Source organism: Salvia miltiorrhiza, chromosome 1 (assembly GCF_028751815.1).
Source record: "Salvia miltiorrhiza cultivar Shanhuang (shh) chromosome 1, IMPLAD_Smil_shh, whole genome shotgun sequence".
In the NCBI taxonomy this organism is placed as follows: domain Eukaryota; kingdom Viridiplantae; phylum Streptophyta; class Magnoliopsida; order Lamiales; family Lamiaceae; genus Salvia; species Salvia miltiorrhiza.
In genome coordinates this window covers 37,277,719-37,299,100 of record NC_080387.1, presented here as the reverse complement: position 1 = coordinate 37,299,100, position 21,382 = coordinate 37,277,719, and the positions used below count along the sequence as shown (strand labels likewise).

The window sequence follows — 21,382 nt, the reverse complement described above, 5'->3', positions numbered from 1 at the left end:
GTTTGACAGTGTGATTGTAATTAACTTGGCTACGAAATTGTTTACACAAATAATAAATGAGAAAATAAAAAAATTCATGGGCTAAGTAACTAAGCAGCATTGTTTGAAGTTGAAGCATGGGGATTATTAATTGTCTCCTCTCTCCCGAAACTGAAAGCCAAGGCAAGAGTTGGCATTCTCTGTAGATCTGTAACCCCAAATCTCGACGACGTCACCTTTCTGGGCATTATTCTTAGCAACCACTTCCTTCCAACCGGAGTTGATGACAACCGTATTCAAGCTCGCCCACTTCTTCATCGCCAAATTGTCATACACATTCCCTCCGCCGTCAACCCCCACTAACGTCAGCCCACTTCCGTCCAACACCGCCGCCGCCTCCTCCTCTCTCAGGAACCCAATCAGCCTCTCGCTCCCCGTCACCAGCAACCTGTTGTGGTGCCTCGACACATCACACTTCTCCAGTCTCTTCCGGTACAAGAACTCCGGCACGCTTCCGCTCTGCAATTCTACGGCCCGCAGCAGCCCCTGGCTCGGAATCGGCGGACGCTCATCTTCTTCATTCCTTCTCCTCTTATTTATCCTGCTTTTATCTCCGCTACTCTTTCTTATCTTTTTGTTCCGAAGAGGCGTCGCATTGATTTCCACCACCGGAGGAATGTGGACGGAGGCTTCAACTGAAATTTAGTATATTTTTGAACAAAAGAAATTACAAGTTTATATATAAATATCGGAAGATATAAAATATGAGTATAATTGAACAAGTAAATTACGTACCTGGATGATCAGCGAGGGCGGGCAGGGCACACCGCAGAGGCACCGCATTGATCACCACCGGTGGAGGACGAATGTTTCTGGCAGAGGTCTCGGCGGCCTCTTCCGGCCTACTAGCCTTCTCCGGCGGCTTTGTTGATTTGTTGTTGGTGCTGCCCGGAGGCCTCAAACTCAACGTTGTATCCACTTCGTCTTCCTCTAAGCCGTCGAAGAAACTGGGCAGGTTCCACCGGGGAGTGTGCGCGGCGGCGGATGTTTGGGGCTCCGACGTTTTACCTGTTGATTTATTGGTGTTGTTACTACCAGGAGTCCTCAAACTCAAGGTTGTATCGACTTCATCGTCTTCCACGCCGTCGAAGAAACCGGGGAGTTGCCACTTGTAAAGCGGCGGCGGTGGAGGAATGTGGCTGCCGGAATCCCTCGAAACATATGTTTCTCCATCAACTGCAGCGCTCAGATTTGACGTCAGAACTAAATCTTCTCTCAATTTACTATCAAACTTCGCCATTTTTCAGCAAACTAAATACTCGTGTTTTGTTACGTATGAAGAAGATTAAGAATGTTGAAAATAAGATGTAAGATTAAAATGTAAGTGATCATCATATATAGGGGTTGGAATTGTTTCAGATTCCTTATAGAACATGAATTACAGTTCTAATATGATTTTGATTTGCTGCAAACAATGTGCAACGCGCTAATCCTATTAAATTTCATGTGTTAACGGTACACTATCACACAACTCTAATTCTATACTAATACTAATATATAGAAAAAGTTTTTGAAAACAAAATGTAGATTGCCTATTTTATTTCTATTAATTACATATTTTATTTTAAGGTTAATTTTGTAAATTATATAAAATTATATATTTATATGAATATATTAATTGATTAAAAATATATTTGATATATATATATATATATATATATATATATATCTAATATAATACTATTTAATTAATATTTTTATAACATGTTAGGTATGGGTTGTTCTTTAAATTATAAAAAAGTATATCATAATTATATATTTATAGATATTCGTAATCGAATATGTTAAGATAAGTAATACGACTATAATTGCTTTAGATGGTGGAATATTTGTTTTTTAATTTAACTAAGTAGAGCATAAATTATTTTACAAAAAGCAGTTCAAAACAACATTTTTATAAAAACAATACTTAAGAAAACTAAATATATCTAAGTATACAAAATATATTGATAATCAAACGAGAAAAAAATATTGATAATCAAACAAGGAAAACGACCTATTATTATTTATAATATTATATTATAGCTATTATTTAATCATGATTGAGGGCTAAAAATAAATGCCTAGGGTGTGGGCAGAAGGCGCAACGGTGGCTGAAAGCAGCTGTTGGATATTGGCGGCGCACGTCGGCAGAAATCGGCCACTCAGCAGTGACAACGGCGCAGTTGCGGCATGTCGGGCGGTGCAAGAGATGTGCTGCTCCAGGAGATATCGGTGGCAATGGTGAAAAACTGAAAGAATTTCAGATTTTGAACTTTTAACGTTAATGTAAAATTGAAAAATTAATGTGATAAAGGAGTGAAAAGAGCAATTGGTGAGTTTGAGTGAAATTGAGAGTGATTTAGAACGAGCGAGTTGTTCTGCCAAAATGAGAGAGAAATCTGGAGTAGCGCGAGTCATTCCGCCAAAAAATGTTAATTAATGAAATTATTAATTATATGCCTCTATACCTAATTAGTATATACTAATTGCCCCAAAAATATATTTAGAGACACTTGATAAAAAAAAAAGTGTCTCTACCTAAGTGCCTCAATATTTATTTTTTGTTGTAGTGAACATTCATTCCCTCAATTTAGCATCCATTTAAAAATAACACTGATTTAACAAAATGATTGAATATATTGTGAGTGGAATAAAAGTCTCACCTTGATGAGAGTATTAAAGTTATTAAAGTGGAGTAAGAAGCTCATATTTTATATGATTGTATGGAGTATTTTTACTAAAAATATAAAGGAATCCTAAATTAGGAGACAAATTAAAATAGAAAGAATTCTAAATTGTGATCACCATGATTGAGTTTTTTCTATGAAAGAAAAAAGTTTTTTTATGTTATGTACTCCCTCCGTCCTATTATTGATGACATGTTTTCCTTTTTGGGTTGTCTCAATATTCATGGCCTGTTTCCTATTTTAGATATGATTAGAACTCAATTAACTCCCACTAATTATAATACAAAAGGCCAAAAATACTCCTAATTATTCTTATAATACAAAAGGCCAAAAATACTCCTAATTATTCCTAAAAACTAACAGACGACCTCTTATCTCAGCTCTCTCTCACCGCTACTCCACCCTCACCTTCTCGGCTTCTCCACCCTCGCCGCCTCTACCTCCGCCACCTTCTCCTCCGCCACATTTTCCTCCACTGATTCGCTTGCCGGACTTGTTGCAACGGCGGCAGAGAGCGCCCTCCACCTTTCGCCTCTCTTCCTTCCCTATCCTCCATCGCCTTCCCTCTGCTGTATCGCCAGAGTTCTGCTGTGTCGCCGGTGCTGAGGAAGAAGAGACGAAGGTGAGGGCGCAACTCTTTCCTCCTCATATCTGGAAAGAAGAGACTAGGTGGCGAATGCAGCGGTCGCCTCCCGCCTCTTTCCACCCCCTCGCCGTAGCCGCGATTTCAGGCTAGGGTTTTAATTGCAAATGGAGATTTCTTAAATTTCTTGGATTTAGATATGTCAATTTACTTTTTAGTTTACCATGTTTTCGCCGTAATTTGACTTTGATTCGATCCATTTGCGTCAATGTTTCTCCGATTCTGTAGCACTTTTTATGGTTAAGTTTGATTGGGTAGCTACTTTCGTCATTGTTGTTCGGAACTGTGGATGGATTCAAGATGTCTATGGATGCCCGGATGGTTAATTTTTTCGGATCTGTGGATGATTTATTTGATGTTTGAGATGTTTGTGGATGGCTACGAGGGTGGAGGGAGACGACAGTTCAGATGAGGCGAAGGGAAGGCGCCGGCGCCGGCGGCCTCGCCGGTGTTGAGAGTGGCGGCGACCAGCGACAGCCATGATTGAGGAAGAAAAGAAGTTATTCTATTAATAATATTTAAGATTAATTAATCATATCATTAAACATGTGGGACATACAATTTTTCTCTTAATATAACTATCCTTAATACCCGTGCCGAAAAGAAACGAGCCATTAATACTGGGACGGAGGGAGTAATTTTTTGGAGGGTAGTTATGGCAACACATGATGCATAATATATATATAATTTAAGTCAATCTCATTTTGAGCAAATAAAACTATAAATCATCAATATAACAGCAAACTCATCTTTTAATATATATATATATATAATATATATATATATATATATATATATATATATATAAACACCTCTTAGAATATAAAATATGAATCATTTTCAGTTTTTAGATCATTAAGATCTATAGTTGATTTATCATCTTATTTGCTTTCAGACTTGTTTGTGGGCTAAAAATATCAAATTTTTATTCGCCAACCAATAAACTAATGACAAATTTCTTAGCATGTTCCCTAATAAAAATCTACACTTCTAAACCCATTAATGCATAACATTCATATCACCTTAACCCTAAGCCCTAAACCCTAATGAGTCGAGCACTTCCCATTGTGCATCGACGTATTCCTTCTCATCAACTCACACAGCGCGTGGTATAAAGCCGAAGATACATAATAAACAAACAAATGGTGCAACGACCAATAAGATTAACCAGTTTTGTTGGTGGGAAACTGCAGGCACAGAGGATGATGACTATTTTGGACAAATTGCGGCCTAGTGTATACACAAGGAGAGACTAATATTCACAAAATTTCCATAGCCTTCGGCCATATAAGCAAGATATTAACGAGCTCCTACGCATTGCGGCCAATAATACATGACTGATCTACACAGGCGTCACCAAAACATTAGCTCCTCAGACGAGCACCAAAAAATAATTGACAGCACCTAACGGAGATGTGAAACACACTGTACACCTATCCCTACTTGTCTAAATAATATACACAGCATACTAACAAGAATTTGATCGATGAGCATCTTTACGATTTGTAGAGAAGTCTTACCACCGATCAGTGATCATCTTCCCCTCACCCTTTTGCTACCCACGAGCTTCTCTGAACAAAATGCAACACCCAATTAAGGCAAAATTCACCAGCGAGAAAACTGAAGTTCCAGATATAGCTATGAATTGATAAAAGCATGTAAGAATCTTAATGAAACTAAAATTGAGGAAGCGTACATGAATGTTACCTGTACACTGCTATCTCAAGGGTATGTTGACCCAATATGGGCATGACCAATATTTGTCGCGCCTATGTGTTGGGTGGCCTTCATTCATTCCAATCTAGTGTCACTCGACCTACCATACAAATTGCCACTCCCTGCTTGGAGAAGCTGCGCCTGCTGCTGAGAATGTAGCGGCTGCAGTGACTGCTGGTGCTGCTGAGGTTGGGGTACCGGAGAGGGAGGCTGTAGCGATTGCTGCGGCTGTTGCCTTGGTGCATTAGTGTCATGCCTAGCTATGGGCAAGCTGGAAGGTGGTCTCTGGCCAAGCCCTTGGCCTGCTTGCGGCACAGGCTCACTTGAGTTAGACGGCATAGAGACCAAGCTTTTGGGCGAATTTAATGCATTCGCATCCACTAATGGTTCAGAAGGATGCCACTTATGAGAACTTGATTGTGAAGCAACTGGAACTGCATTTGAACCGCTGTTAGAAACCTGAGGTAATGTTGTCATTGCATCCATTCCAGCAAAGCTGCTTGCTGGATGATGATTGACATCAGAATCTCTACCTTGGGGATTACTTGTTGGGTCCGGAGTAATCTTCCGATTTGGTTGACCCAGTCTCTGAAGAGCCGGTTGATTTTGATTCACAAACTTCTGGTGAGATGGTGCTTGGTTGTTTGACCCAGTAACAGCCAAAGATGAACTGGGCGGCTGGGGAGCAGACGAAGCAGGAGGAGCAGCAGAAGGACCATGATTTTGATTGCTATTATCAGACTGAGGCGTCAGTTGAGGATGTTTCAATGATGAGGATGATTGGCCGGGATACATCTTTTTCTGAATTTGATTGGATTGCGAAGCCATGTATTGCCTTGATGGTTGCACAGAATTTTGTGCTGAACCAGTATACGAACCTTGACTCTGCATAGAGTTGGCAGCAGGTTCTGCTTTCTCCAAACATTGGTTCCCAGTAATTGTCGAAACTCCATTAGGTAAGACGGCATCAGTTGAGATATTCTGGTGCATCATCAGATTCCCCCTACCAACTCCCTTGACAACCTTAGCTTGTTGTTGAGCCTGTAACTGCTGTCGCTGCTGAGGATGTTGCCTGTTAGCCTGCGAAAACTGATGTGGTTGCCTTGCCCGCTGCTTACCTGTCTGATTGTTTAACCCACTGCCACCAGACTGAGCATTTCGTGAAACTCCTTGAGTTGGCATTTGATGTTTCTGCTGGGGCTGAGGCATTGCATTCATCGAAGGAGTAGATGTCACCGGTGGAGAACTTGTTTGGGGTTGTACTTGTGGACTATTTTGCATTGGAGATGACGATACAGGAAGTTGAGTCTGTGACGGTACATGTGACACCATAGAATTTGATGAAGCAAACTGTTGCTGTTGCTGTTGCTGTTGCTGTTGCTGCTGCTGCTGCTGCTGCTGTTGCTGCAGAAAACGATGTTGCAGCTGTCTCTCTTTGGCCAAGCGATATGCATAGGCTTGCTGCTGGGTGTTGGGAGCATGATTTGCTTGTCCTTGAAAATGTGACTGATGAGGACTTAGAACTTGAGGCTGTTGTGGAGACATCGGATGGGATGGCTGATGATGAAGAGGGTAAGATGACACAGGCGGTGAAGTCGTCTGGTTAGTAAAAGAAGAACTTAATCCACCAAAGTGAGACACTCCTTGGCTGTTGCCAGGCGTCTGAAGGTCAGACGCCATCATTTGCCTCTGTGGATCTTGACTCAGGCCAGGCTGCAACACCAGTGCCCAGACAACCATAAATTATTAGAGGCAGAGAAAGAAAGACAGAAACAAGATCAGGAATGCAACCATGTTGGAAGACTTACGCTAAACCTACTTGGTATAAAGATGTGAATTATGGAAATGCTTTTAGCAGTTACATGTATAAAATGTCCAAAGCTTACCCGCTGCATGTTCAAAGCTTCACGAGGTCTGACCATTGAGCTTCCCTGACCAGCACCTACCCCAGTGTGCATATTTCCAGATGACAAACCAGGGGAAACCACACTGCCAGAATTAACCATAGATGGCGAAGGAATTCCTTGCACCCCAGGCCTTGCTATAGGCATGTTCCGGTTAGCACCAGACATCATACCCATGCCATTGCCGCTCGAAAGCATACGAGCACCACGATCAGTTCCTGGAACGGCTCCAGGAGCAGAGATACTGGATTGTGGTATATTTCTACCAGTTATCATTTGATTGTAGAGATGCATCCTCTGATGTTCTTCAGCGGGTAATGATCCTGACCTGGGAAGTCCATATCTAGCATCCCTGCATGAATAAATGAAAAGAAATGTGGCCTTAGAAAACACAGAATCAATGACAAAATTTTGAGTCCTTAATCCTTACCTGGCAGATGTATTAAGTGGAGCCGGTGAAGATGAGAAATTATTGCCAATCATCATATTTGAGGCTCCCTGCAATGCAGCAGTGCCACCAGATGCCGGAAGCATTTGAGTCATGGTGTTCTGATTAGGAATAGCCAATCCACTAGAATGTGCCCCTTGATACCCAAGAGGAAGTACATCAGGCCCAGAAAAGTTCGCATCGCACAGGTCTAGAGGCCTACAAAGAAGCAAGGGTTGTGAAATGTGAGAGAGAGTTCCAACTATACTTAAATACAGTTTCAGCATACAAATTGCATAATTGCAAAACATGCGAAACCGAAACTTAACATGAAAAGACACAGAAGCAACATAGTTGCAAGGCTTACGTTAAAACAGAGCCTCCATTTGGATTATTTGGACAAACTTGAGAAAGAGCAATTGCGTGAGAGCTGTGAGGCCGCTGGAATTGCTTTGGATCCTGGTTATCATTCTTAAAAGAAATCGTATTGATTAAAAAAAATCATTAAACAGATAGATCAAGGAAATTAAACAAGAAAACAAAGCAAATCAATGCACTAATTAAGAAGAATGGTTTGAATTAAGTGGAAGAGATATTGCTAAAATCGTGCAATGAAAAATTTAACATAGATTAAGAATTCATAGTTAACATGAAAGTATCCCATAATAAAGCATAATAGAAGAGAACGCTCTAAAACAGACGACAGATAATTATGCGATGACCACATGATGATAGAACTCTGCCGAGGGTGTCAATAAAAAGTCCCAACAGGATACTACAATAAATATCTTGAAAGTCACCCCATGTACACCTTCTTATCTTTAAATGATTCACCTAGAAAATGCATTATATTCATGAAAATACCTGAGTTTTCCGATAAAGTTGTTTCTGTCCAATCACAATTATCTGCTCAAAGTGAGATTTAAGGGTATCTTCTTCCATTGGCCCCTGTAAACGTTGAAACAACTGTCTGGCACTTCCCTGCATGACAGGCAAACAGAAAATGATTATCACATCACCTGCAAGATAATAAGATGCTTGGCAATAGAAAGGATTTGGGAAGAAATATTACATGGTAAATCAGAATAAAATTACCCAAGCAAACAAGGAATCGAGAAAATGGCACTTTACCTTTGGAATGCCAGGTAATGTAGATGGATAAGGTTGCGAAGACCCAGAGTCATCAGCACTATCAGCCCCATCTCCAGAACTTCTATCCATCAAGCATATATGCCGCTCCTTGCATTCTTTAGCTTTGCGGAATATATACTGATTAAAAAGGCAAAATCATATGAAACAAGGAGATAATTAATATCAACTACAAAATGTTTTTTCAACAAAGTTGTAAATGAGAAACTTCGAGTAACCCTACCTTGAAATGCAAAGTGCTATTAAAAGCATCACTTACAAGCTCCCAGTTGGGCCCAAGGTCATGTGCGAGAACAACAAGGGCCTAACATAATTAAATAACATATTTATGTTACCGCCATGCTTCTGAACAAAAACTATCTGTATGCTAATACATGCATATTATATACTACATATAAACGAACCTGATCTTCAAAGAGTGACCACGGAATTCCTGCCCCCGCCTGCCCAGAAGGCATCTGAAAGAAATCAAAATGCCTTGAGTTAAGAGTTTGTATTGCATGCTGTTGCATCAGGATGTAAAATTGTGGAACAGGAAAAAGGTAATAGCAATCTGCATAAATACCTTCAGAGATTTAGGTTTCCTGCCCCGGTCCCGACCACCAAGCATTTTAATGAACTGGTTTGGATTGGACATATTACTCATTTGGGAACCGACTGGAGAAGGAACAGACAGAGCACTTGGTGGGATATTGTCAAAAGAGTTATCTTGTGATTGCCGCATAAGCTTCGGCTTCTTTGCAATGTGTTGACCCAGTAGCCCTTCATAGGAGATATAGATGGATGAGAAAGCGTGTATCTACAAACACTTTAATGTCTATAATAATGACAATCTTTACCATTATTTCCATTTAACTCAGGCTGATGAATCTCAGTCCTCTTTTGATAAAGATCCCTATGAAACTGATGGACGAAATAGAGACACATGAAAATATAAGATAAACAACCAAAGGACCCAGAAAGTAAACATCCTCTCAAGAAATTTTAATAAAATGCATTGGTACCAAGTTTTTGTTGTATAAAGACGTCTACACTTTGTGATGGAAATATCATACTATCCTGTCAGGCTAGATAGTGCTCAGATGACACTCCAATAAGATTTACATATCTTAACAATTAAACCAACCAATGTTTTAATCACATAAAGAAAGCAGATGTCAGTCTACCTAATTTTCAGGTATAACATCTAACTTCTCCATCTTTTGCAATGTTTTAAGTGATATTTTGGGAAACAAGAAAAGGAATCTAATCAACAGGTGAAGTGCACCAACAGGCCTACTTTGATTGTACAAACTAAAGAAAGAGCTGCATTCACTGATATAAAATGATTCACCTGCTCATTTTGAAAGCTTGAATCAACCGGCCATCTCTGTTCATATGTGGTATTCTGCCAAAAGTGCCAAAGTTGAGTTCAATAATTTGAGATGTTCACAAGAATGAGGATAATACAAATAACAGTGCATGTTATAGTGTACCAAATGCTTTGCTTTTTTCTTCTTTTTAGGTCTTGTTGATACTTCAGCAGAGTCAAATGGTAATTGCTTTTCAAATTCCCCAGCTGACTCAACTTCCAAGCTATTTGGAACGACCAATCCACCACGTAGGGTGCTCTGATCATCCTGAAATGAATTCGTATCACAACTTGAAGCATCTGTTTTATTTGGAACCTGAATACCTCCAGATACCCCAGCACCAAAAGGACTGATAACTCTCCTGGAAGCAGTTCGCATACGTTTTGTAGGAATTGACACATTAATATTGCTGCCTGGCCGTTTTGCCAGTATAGCAAATTGTGGAGTTACTAATCTATTTTCTGAAGACTGCATAGGTAACAGATCAGAGCCCAGTTCATATGGCCTTGCACCATATGCTTGCACTAAATGTTTCCGCTTCTTTTGGCCATATCTTGAAGATTTGGTACCTTCAAAGGCCGTCGGCATGCTATAAATGTTTGTTTCTCCTTCATCCTCATCATACCCATTATCATGAAATTCAAAGTCTGCAGCAAAAAAATTCCAGTCAAATCATAATCAGAAGTGAAAGCACAAACAAGCAGAAATTGAATAAGATTTGCCTGCTGCAGCATCACAAGCAGATGTCTCCACTTCCTCTTGCGCAGAACTCCCAATTCTCTGAGAAGCAATTAGAATAATTCAGAAAATTGAATATTAGGAAGGCCAACCACCAAAAAGCAAAATAAGATAAGATAATCTTCATGTAATATTCACTGATCAGTTCACTAATATCCCTTTAATCGAATAGAAACAAATTGCAAAACATGCAGCAAGCAAAAAAATATAGATAATGATATAAACAATAATGCAAGCAGCTTCATTAACAAGCTTACCTCATACTGAGACACATGAGAATCAATTGTCATTCTGTAGGCCTCTACAGCTCCAGGGGGTACTGTGTAGAAAAGGTTCTCCTGAATGATAATGGAGGCAACAGAGTAAGTAAATGAGCAAACAAGGCAAGTTCAAAGCATTATTGAAAAGATTAAACAAACTATCTGGGAGACGGGATATGCATGTGTCTACAGGGTGAGAGGAGAGGGAAGATTCTCATGAAAACAAATATATAGAGATATTGTGGGATGATCCATACTTCAGTCAAACTATCCTCCCAAGAGAGATCCAGTATTCCAGAGTCAGATATTCTATCTGGTGTTAGCGGCACCTCTGCTTGGTTATTGAAAACATCTGGTCTTTCACATTTCAAGAAACTCACTGCATAAGACCGGATTGAAAGGGACCCATTTTTTCGGCAATGCTGCTCCAGTTCTTTGCTTGTCTCCTGCAAACCACCAAATAAAAAATTTTAAAATACAAAAATAAAAAATCATCATGTATATTTTAAGGCATTGAGGCATAGTTAAGGTGCTGGCATTAACAACAACCAATTTGTGCCTTAAAAAAAGGTAGACGAAGCAGGAAGCTGACTGACATACTAGAAAAGCTAAGGAAAATAGTAATTGCACTCATAAAACCATATGATCACCTAGTTTACATTTATCAAATTTGTACTGTTTTTTAACCCACTGTGAAAGTCAGGGATCAATGATTTCTTTCCAACTCTAACAAATATCATGTCATATCAAAGACGATGCATAAAATTGAGAAAAAGGAAGCTACACAACATCACTAAGCAGTAAAAGGGATCAGAGGCAATAAAGCAATAAAAGTTTGGGCATACTTGAACTTGCAACTCTATAGAGTGCCAGAACTCCATGACGGCTTTAGCCAAGGAATGGGCAACTTTCTTTGCATCCAAGCCAGAACGGCTTCCTTGTTTTCTTAATCGAGAAGCGACAGCAACTCGGTAAGATATTTGAGAGGCAGCAGCTAGTTTCCAAATACGCTCCTACATGAGAATGCAAAGCATGAAGGTTTACAAAAATGAATATTCGATAAAAGTTTTAAGGCAGTTTCCTAATGGATCACGTAGATATCCGCATTAGGAATAAAAGAGCTATAAATAAAGTCAAACCTGTGCAAAATCATTAGCCAACCACGCCATTTCTTCAAGTACATAATCCCAATGAGATTTCTGACAAATCTCTACTGGAGATGTTACAACAGACAATTCTGCAATTCTCTTGCGTTTGGCCTATTTACAAATTGTATTAGATCCTTTTATCCAAAAATGAATTAAGTAAGATAGTCTTCAGACATATATATGACACAAATTAAACACAAATACTTGTAGGATAACCTCTATAATTTGTGCTTCTTTCAATACTGAATCTTCATCAATTTTGCTCGTCAATTTTGAGTCTGACCCAGGAGAAGTTTGAGCCTCAATGGAAACAGTAGAAACCCTATTTGAAAATGCAACGTCAGGGAGCTCTGATTTTGAGAGATCAAAAGTTTCCTGATGCCTTACATCCGAAGATGTTTCTTTGGGTTGTCCAGGATTATCAACCAAAGGAACAGTGGGTTTCAACCCAGATTCTAATTGAGTGGTGATAGGAGCTTCCGTGCCCTCACTGATACATTGATCTTTCACCTTGTCTTCCAGTGCAGATTCCACTTGAGCTAATTCATTCTTTGGGGGCAGTAAAGAATCCTTATCCAGCTTACTATGACAAGCAGAAGCGCACTCCTTGTTGATAAAAGCAGAGCTGTTAATCCCTTCTGTATCTTTCATTTCTTTTTCAAACTTGTCACTTTCTGGAACAGTCATCCCATCTAGTGGAGTTTGATTTTTAAGATTCCCATTAGACTCAAGATTTCTCACTACAGTACACATTTCACTGTCATTGTTCCCATCAATACTTAGACTGGTCTGCGTGCAAGACGACTCAGAATCCAAAAGCTTTATGTCATGGGAAGCGCCATTATTATGAGTGTCAGTCATGGTATCATCCCCTATCTTTCTGCCAAAACCATTAATCTGGCATGAAGTAGATTGATTCTCAACCTTTATAGTAGTTGCACTTGGTTGACACTCAATGGCTGCAGAAGTCATTTCTACAGTCTGGATTGCTTTAGGCCCATTAGAATCTATCTGGTTAAGAGTGTCTGCGACCACTAAAAGTGATTGTTGGTTAAGCTGACCGTTTAACGGGTTCTCAGAAGCAATAACATCTGATGGAGTAACCGAGGAAACACCTTGTATATGGTCCTTGGTTGATTTAGAAGACTTCAACTCATCCAACCCAATATCCTGACAATCTGTTGCCACAGTCTTGGGAAGGATATCATTACCTGGACTTGTAGGCTTTGAATTCAGATTTGACATTATATTTTGATTATTTGCATCACATGTCAATACTTCAACATCCTTGGGGACATGACGAGAAGGTAGGGAAGCTCCATGAAACCCGTGAGCAGGATTTACATCAGTAGAACTCGACCTAGTTCCATCACGATTGGGTCGGGATCTGTTCCTTCTCTTGTATGCTTTTCTAGGAAGAGAAAAAGTGGCTGAATCCCCTTGTTCCCGACTTTTAAGACCCCCATCCATTTGTAAAGATTGTTCAGATTGCATAACACTACTCCTACGCAACAAACTCCTACCACCTTCAGAAAATTCATTTTCAGCATCAAATAACAAGAGATTATCAGCACTATTGGGATCACAAGGAGTTGTCCCAGGTCTACCACTACTCTCAACAGAGTCTCCATGAGGTGATGCTGTAAATGCAAGACTGCCTTTTGCTTCACTATAATGCAGAACAAAAATCTGAGCAAATAGAACAACAGAATTGGAAGCCAGATTACACAACTTATAAAAGCATCTGGTAAAAGGTACCTGGTCACAAACTGGTCAGGATGTTGGCCAGTAATTGAAGTAGACTGAACACTAACTGAAGCAACAATCCCAAAATTATAATCTAAGGGATTTCCACCCTGAAAACAGAAAACAATCAAGGACTCCACAGATAACTATTTAGAAAAGGCAATACAGTTAATCAACATACCTTCTCAAGAAAATCCAATTCTCTTTTTCGTTCATCCCGAACGCCACATTCTTGCCTGTAGGAAGAGAAAACGGAACGACCAGAACATGACAATAAGATCTCATAGTTGACCTCATATAAAAGTAAAGCAGAATAGCATCATTACCTGAGCTCCACTTGAACCTTCTCGATTGCTACTTTATGCGGAGAAGATTTGATTGCAATTCCAACTCCGCCCTCAACAACACCTCCCATAGAATCAACTTCGGCATTGACTATGCGAACAGATGCTGAACTACATCCCATGCATTCCCCACTTCAACTGTTACACATGGTCTCCACCATTAACATGGAAAAGAACTCCTACTAAAAAAGAGTAAAAGATATTGCAAGTTAATTAAGAAAAAGAATACACAGAAGAAAGCAATTGATTGCATAATCTAATTATCAGCAGCATCAGCACATACATTGATAAAAGCAAACTGAATGTGACAGGTGGCACAAACAAAGAAAGAGGCCAGAAGTATAATCATATATGTCCGAATATTCAAAAGAAGTAAAGAACAGAAAAGAGTGACAATATCCTTCCCCTGCTAATCAAAATATATAAAGAATTCCAGAACACCTACTGAGCAGAACTACAAGATGAAAAGTGTCATAAGTGTTGATTAAATGTGCATCTGCTGTTACCTAACTAAAATGATGGTAGGCATTAAATCAAGCCATATGGCACATTGCTGAGTCACTGACTTCAACTAACGCCAGACAAAGTTAACTAGATTCCTTTAACCAAGATCATTCCAAGGCTCTAGTTTGGCTCCTACTTCGGTTCAACACTCACTCAAAAAGATGCATACATGTTCAAAACAGATATGCGTCAACTAAAATATTCCCAATGGCAACCTCACAGACCGTACTATCCATCCTCTCATGCTCAAAGTTTCACAAACACACAACTGAAGCTCCAGAAAAATAATAACGCACGTACATAAATCAGAATTGAACTCATTCAGCATGCAATACGCTAAAGGGATAACTACTTAAATGCCAATAGTTGGACGAGCTCGTATATTATGTCACAGCTCGATACCACAAACCCTCACAGCAATTCAACCGAAATGCATGTAAAGAAACACGTAATCGGCAGTTCCATGTTGATTTCCCCAAATTTAAACCCCCAATTCAATCAATAATCGCGCGGAAAATTTCTAGGGTTGGAACGAACTTGAGCAGAGCTCATAATTCTAGGGTTCCAGAGCTGGGAGTGCGAAAATATTACCTGAATTACGACTAGGCAGGAACGAATTGCAATCTAGGGCTCGTAAAACGTGAGGCCTCTCAGAATTTTGGTCCTGCTCTAGGGTTTTTCTTTCGATGCACAAGGTACCTCAACTCAAAGCAAAGGGACTATTTGTGCCCTAGATTACGTGAAATTCATCAAAGCATTACCAAAAATATGAATATGGAGGTTGATAGATAGACAAAATACGTGTATGTATATGCCAGTGTGTGTTCTGCGTGAGAATTTAATGTAAAAATGTGCTTTAGAGTTTTAGAGGTCCGTTCTTTCGTCTTCGTGCTCCTTCACTTTCTCTCTCTAAAAGGATTTGCAATTTATTTTTCTTTTTTATTTAATTAGTTTTTTCTCTGTAAAAAATTGGTATGAACTATTTCGGACATTGCTCGCTCTGTAGGAATTACGATAATGTGGGCTACGCTCCAGAATGATTTAATTGGGCCAGATCTTTTTTATTCGAATTTGGGCCTTTTTTAAATTCTAATTCTAATTCGGGCCTATTTTTATTTCGTTTTTTAATGTATGTACATAATACATAATTGAAAATTTGTAAAAGTTAACGGCTACTATTATGTTTCTTAATGATATGATAATTAATGATTAGCCATTTAACTTGGCATAATTTAAAGTTCACCAACATTGCAATAATATATGACTATATTGACTACTTTTACATGTAAGTTATGTAACGCAGGAAGGAGATATCTTGGATCGATAAGATTGAGAATTTGAAGAGTAGATGATCAAACTAGCTCAATTACTTGAATTAACCTATATACTATTTTCATCTATCAAGATCATCCCGTTCATAGAACGCTTTGATCGTCGTTCGATGCATGACCTCATCAAGCTTCGAGCCTGCAACATCTCCTCTTCATCGTCTCGATTACTCTTTTCATCTCCGCGATGCATTCAATCATACAAAGTAAATGCACATCTACATCGAACGGAGTTCTTTCTGAAGATCCTTGGCATGACCGGTCATCCCGTTCATTGAGAACGCCTTGATCATTGTCCGATACGTGACTTTATCAAGCTTGCATCCCCTCCTCTTCATCATCTCGACCACCCCTTTCATCTCGGCGATGCATCCCATCAGGCCGTAGGCATCGATCAAGCAGTTGAAGAACACGGTATCAAGAGTAACATCGGAATTCTCGACATAGCGCAGGACGGCTGCGATCTTCTCGAGTTTCCCAGCGTTCCCATAAGCCCGCACGAGTGAGCATAGAGTCACGCAGTTGGGCTTGATCCTCTCCGACTGCATCAGCCGGAACAAGAACTCCATTTGTTTGACATCGCCGGCTCTCCCAAATGCGTCTATGACAATGTTGTAGGTGACGAGCGTCCATGAGTAGTGGTATCGCTGCATGTACTGCATCACCGCGCTCATCTTCTCGTAGTTCTCTGTCTTCCCGTAGGCGTCGAGCAGTATGTTGAATGTCTTGATGCTGGGATCAATGCCGGCTTTCTGGAACTTATCGTAGCACTTCTCCATCATATCTATCTGCCCACTGCCCCCAAAGGCTCTGAGCGTCGAGTTCATCGTCCAGACATCGGGTTGGCAGTCGGGCTGCCTGAGCATCTGCACGAGCACCGATTCCATCTCCACGAACCTGTTACCACTAAAACATTGAAATGAATGTTCTTCGAAAAAAAAAAAACATTGAAATGAATGCTTCATATCTCAGACCAAATGTAGCATTTTGCTTCTCTCTCTCTCCCCTCCCCCCCCCCCCCCTTGGTTTCTAAGATTAAACCTGTAAAGGGAAGAGAAATTACTTCTTTGCTTCTCTCTCTCCCTGGTGAGCCTAAAGATTAAACCAGTAAAGGGGAAGAGAGAATTACTTCTCTCTTGGTGAGCTAAGATTAAACCAGCAAAGGGAAAGAGAGAATTACTTCTCTCTCTCTCTCCCCCTCTCTCTCCTTGGTGACCTAAAGATTAAACCAGTAAAGGGAAAGAGAGAATTACCTCTTTGCTTTTCCATACGCATCGATGAGAGTATTATACGTTACTGTGGTGGGTCTGATCCCCTGCTTTTCCATCTCTGAAAGGAGAGGTTTAACTGCGTCAAAGTCATAAACTTGCACGCATGACTTTATGAGGATGGAGTACGTTAACACATCAGGTCGACAGTTAGGGATCTTTTTCATCTGGTCGAGGATGGAAAACGCTTTATCAAAAAGGCCACTCCGGCTGTAGGCAGACATGAGAGCAGTGTAAGCTTCACGGTCCGCCACACACCCTTCATCAATCATTGCCTGAAATAAGGTATGAGCTATCTCGGGTTGCTTACATTTCCCGAGCATGGTGATTAGCTTCACATATATACCAGCATACGGCTTGTACCAGACTTGATCGCGCAGGAGTTCAAAGACCTGAAAACATTATGTAAAGAAAGAGTCGGGATCAATTAGATCTCTCGTCCTCAAATTCAACTTTGATTTTTCAAAATAACTTAACTGATGCAAAGTCATTGTTAGAAATCTCAATAAAGAGTAAGTCAAGAAGGGAAAAAGAACAAACATGAGCACACCCTTCCCAAAAAAAATTGCATTTTCTTTCCCTTTGCAGAAGAAACACCTCCAGCTTATTCCATTTTCTAGTTCCCCTCGTGCACTTTCTTTATCCGATTATGTAAAACTGCGTATAATTTGAGTTTGTACGACACTTTTACCATGCTTCGAGGATTCTTTGAACTCCAACTGCCCATCTCTTGATCTAGCCACATCAAGAAACTTATGATTTACAAATGTTCATGGTGGGAACATAGTAGGAAGCATGATTCTTCTAAACCTCATTCTCAAATCAAAACTTCTGCAACATAGGAGACACGATGAAACGGCATAAACCACCCACAGACTGCCCCTGCTCATCTTCTTCACTCAATTCTTGCAGTCACCCTACAAATATCACACGTGCACTGCCCCACATTGTATTTTTCACCCAAATCTCAAATCATCTCTCAAATCAAGCCACATCAGATTGCAGTATTTCCCACCAAAGGCGGACCCAAATTCAATGCAACTGACACTCGATCCAGCAGAAACACTTCCATCATCCCTCACAGATTCGCACTCAAATGCTTCACACATGCTGCCCCACTTCATCTCTTTCAATCAATTCTTGAATCACCTCAGCATTGAAACCAGATTGTAACATTTCAGACCAAGGCAACCAAACTAGCCACTCTCCCACACCCACTCACACTCAAACACCACATGTATCCTGCCCCAACCATTTTTTCACTCAATTCTTGACTCATCAGCTTCATTATTTCAAACAAAGGCAAATTAAATTCAACTTTAACGCCACTCGGACTAGCCAAAGCTCTTCCATCTCTCACAGACTTACATTAAAATACCACACTTCATCTTTTATACTCAATTCTTGAATCACCTCCGACATTGAAACCAGATTGTAATCTTTCACACCAACGGCAGCCAACTCTTCCACCTCTCACACATTCACACTCAAATACCACACACATCCTGCCTCAAACCATTTTTTTTCACACCAAAGGCAAACTAAATTCAGTGCTAATGCCACTCCAACTAAACAAACTTCCATCTCTCACAGACTCTCATTCAAACACCACACTTCATATTTTTCCAGTCAAATCAAATCAAACCACACCAAAATCAGATGGCAGTATTTCACACCAAAGGCAACAACAAGCCAAATTCAAAATCAATGCCATTCAAGGCTCTCCCACCTCTCATTGGTTCACACTCAATATCACACACACGCTCCCGCAAAACAGATAACATTCAAATACCACACTTCACATTTTTCACTAAAATCAAACCACATCAGAATCAGATGGCAGTATTTCACACCAAAGGCAACAAGCCAAATTTAGAAATCAATGCCACTCAAAGATCTTCCATCTCTTATTGATTCACACTCAATTCACACACACACACACTCCCACAAAACAGATAATCAGGAAACACACATCCACCATATAACATTCAAGTTTGCAGAATTCACCCATTCTTCCCAAAAAAAAATCTTCAAACAAAAAGGTGGAAACTTTACGCCAAACAAACAAGCCCCAAATCGAAATCAAATGCAGACCTTGAGAGCAGACTCCCATCGCAAAGCGGTGATGCGCTCGTGAAGGGCGTCAAGAACAGATTTCGGCAACAGCCTCTTGGAACCCCCTTTCTTCTCGATTACTGCTTTCGTAGCTTCTCTCCTCAGAATAATGGAAATGGCCTTCTTCGACGCTATCTTTCTGTTGGTTTCCTCCTTTCTCTCCCTATATTCTATCTCCTTCATCTTGGCAGGGTCCAATCTTCTCTCAGCCGTAGCGACCATGTTTCCGCTTTCCCGGGCGTTTGACGGTTGCTGGTCGGATTTCATACTGATATTAATCCAGGTTTGGGTTCGGTTCCGCCGGCTGAATGACGGCGGTAAGGGATTGGTGGGGCCGGGGAGGGACGCCATGTTTGATGATTGGAGCAGCCACCAAGCTCCTCCACTGATAACTGCTGCTTGCTGTGTATCTGGAAATACTTATGGCAAATAAAAATATGTTAGTAATAAGCAATTCCTTACATAGTAGGAGTATATGAAAAATGCTCAATTTTATAAATTTAAGCATTTTATGCCCTACCTATTTTATCATTTGACGTTGATGTGTTTGCTTAATTTTTTATAAAAAGTTTACACATTGATTTATTGACCGATTTGACAGCTATCAGTTATAAAAGTCAACGATATGATAGCTATCAATCAAGAGTACATATGATCGGTGAGTGGTTAGATCATGGTCCGTTCGGACGGACACATGATTTTACCGACCGAACACATGATCTAGCACCCAAATTATGTGTCCGACCGATAAAATTATGTGTTCGTCCGATGAAATCATGTGTCCGCTCAGGTGGACACATGATCTAGCCATCCACCGATCATATGTACTCTTGACTGATAGCTGTCAAATTGTTGACTTTTATGACTAATAGCTGTCAAATCGATCAACAAATCAGTCAAATGTGTAAGACTTGCACAAAAATCCAAGCAAATCCATCAAATCAAAAGGTATTTAAAGAATAGGGCATAAAATGCGTATGTTTATAAAAGAGTGCATTTTTCACATATAACTTAAGGAATATGGCATTTTAAATTTTCACTCAATAAAAACTACTCCCTCCGTCCCATAAGCTTAGGCTGATTGGAATTTTCACAAAGATTAAGAAAAATCATTGGAAATGAAAATATATAAGTAAATTTCCTAATATGCCCATATTATTATTTAATGATGTATTAAAGTGGAAGTAAATTAAAGAATTAAATAGGGATATAATAGTAAATGAGTAAAAAAATATTACTTTTTATGGAAACAAGCCTATATAAATGGGACATTCAAAAAAGGAAAACAAGCCTAAGCTTGTGGGATGGAGGGAGTATATTTATATAAAGGGTGCTGATATTTGGACACCTGCAAAAAATCGACTTTTTTCATTTAGCCCAGATGGGCCGGTTTTTAGTGATTTATTGATTTACTAATTTATCCCTCATTAAATATATTATTTTTATTGTTTTGTTTTTTTTCTGTTTTATGATTTCCGAAATTTATGGTTTTTTTTTCTAATTTTTCAGTTATTTTGTTTCCTTATTTGTTGGTTTTTTTATTTTCCAAAATTATATAAACCATATAGTTTTATTCTGAAATTTTTTTAATTTTTTTTGTTTCAAAATATTAGTACTGATTTGTTACCAATAATTTAGTGTTTCTTGTTAAAATAATCCTAGATTTTTTTTCAGCTATTATTTTTTAGATTTTTTTTGAAGTTCAAATTATTTATTTTATTTCGAAAATTATGTTTCATTTATTTGTTTCCACATATTTATGATTCTCTTAAAAATAATCATAAATTTGTTTCTACACACATTATTTCTATGTATTTTCATTTATTTTTGTCCACATAATATTACAAGATTTTTTTTTTTACAAATTCAGTAATTAATTTCAATTAATTAATTCTACTTTATTTCATTGACTATAATTATTTTCGACTTCGTTACTCACACAATACTATATTCATTTTGTTATTATTATATTACATTTAATACTTTATTATAATACTTTCAAATAAAGTACATGTTAAATAGTTTTGCGAGC

General features: G+C 39.2%; 3 protein-coding genes across 11 annotated transcripts; all 3 read right to left on the bottom strand.

Moving 5' to 3' along the window:
* Positions 1–1,567, bottom strand: LOC131023651 (uncharacterized). The gene is made up of 2 exons (XM_057953197.1): positions 775–1,567; positions 1–674 (listed from the first exon to the last, which is right to left on the bottom strand). Exons 1-2 carry the CDS (start codon positions 1,277–1,279, stop codon positions 127–129), a joined length of 1,053 nt encoding a protein of 350 aa, XP_057809180.1. The 5' UTR covers positions 1,280–1,567; the 3' UTR covers positions 1–126.
* Positions 1,568–4,482: 2,915 nt separating this feature from the next.
* On the bottom strand, positions 4,483–15,588 carry LOC131023602 (chromatin modification-related protein EAF1 B-like). 9 transcript variants are annotated; one of them, XM_057953178.1, is made up of 24 exons: positions 15,231–15,572; positions 14,118–14,317; positions 13,973–14,027; positions 13,804–13,901; positions 12,262–13,714; positions 12,037–12,156; positions 11,743–11,910; positions 11,155–11,343; positions 10,895–10,975; positions 10,622–10,679; positions 10,023–10,546; positions 9,881–9,934; positions 9,387–9,450; positions 9,113–9,309; positions 8,952–9,005; positions 8,771–8,851; positions 8,530–8,667; positions 8,263–8,379; positions 7,766–7,869; positions 7,402–7,617; positions 6,954–7,323; positions 5,601–6,780; positions 5,059–5,501; positions 4,483–4,922 (listed from the first exon to the last, which is right to left on the bottom strand). In XM_057953178.1, exons 2-23 carry the CDS (start codon positions 14,255–14,257, stop codon positions 5,143–5,145), a joined length of 5,820 nt encoding a protein of 1,939 aa, XP_057809161.1. In that variant the 5' UTR covers positions 14,258–14,317; positions 15,231–15,572; the 3' UTR covers positions 4,483–4,922; positions 5,059–5,142. The 9 variants fall into 9 exon arrangements, with proteins under 9 accessions (XP_057809161.1, XP_057809168.1, XP_057809135.1 ...); XM_057953185.1 differs by having other exon boundaries at positions 4,483–4,917; XM_057953152.1 differs by having other exon boundaries at positions 5,059–6,780; positions 15,231–15,588.
* A 299-nt stretch (positions 15,589–15,887) lies between these two features.
* Positions 15,888–19,810, bottom strand: LOC131023595 (pentatricopeptide repeat-containing protein At5g48730, chloroplastic). The gene is made up of 3 exons (XM_057953141.1): positions 19,330–19,810; positions 17,221–17,627; positions 15,888–16,864 (listed from the first exon to the last, which is right to left on the bottom strand). The coding sequence occupies exons 1-3, from the start codon at positions 19,699–19,701 to the stop codon at positions 16,186–16,188; spliced, it is 1,458 nt and encodes a 485-aa protein (XP_057809124.1). The 5' UTR covers positions 19,702–19,810; the 3' UTR covers positions 15,888–16,185.
* Between the last annotated feature and the right edge of the window lie 1,572 nt (positions 19,811–21,382).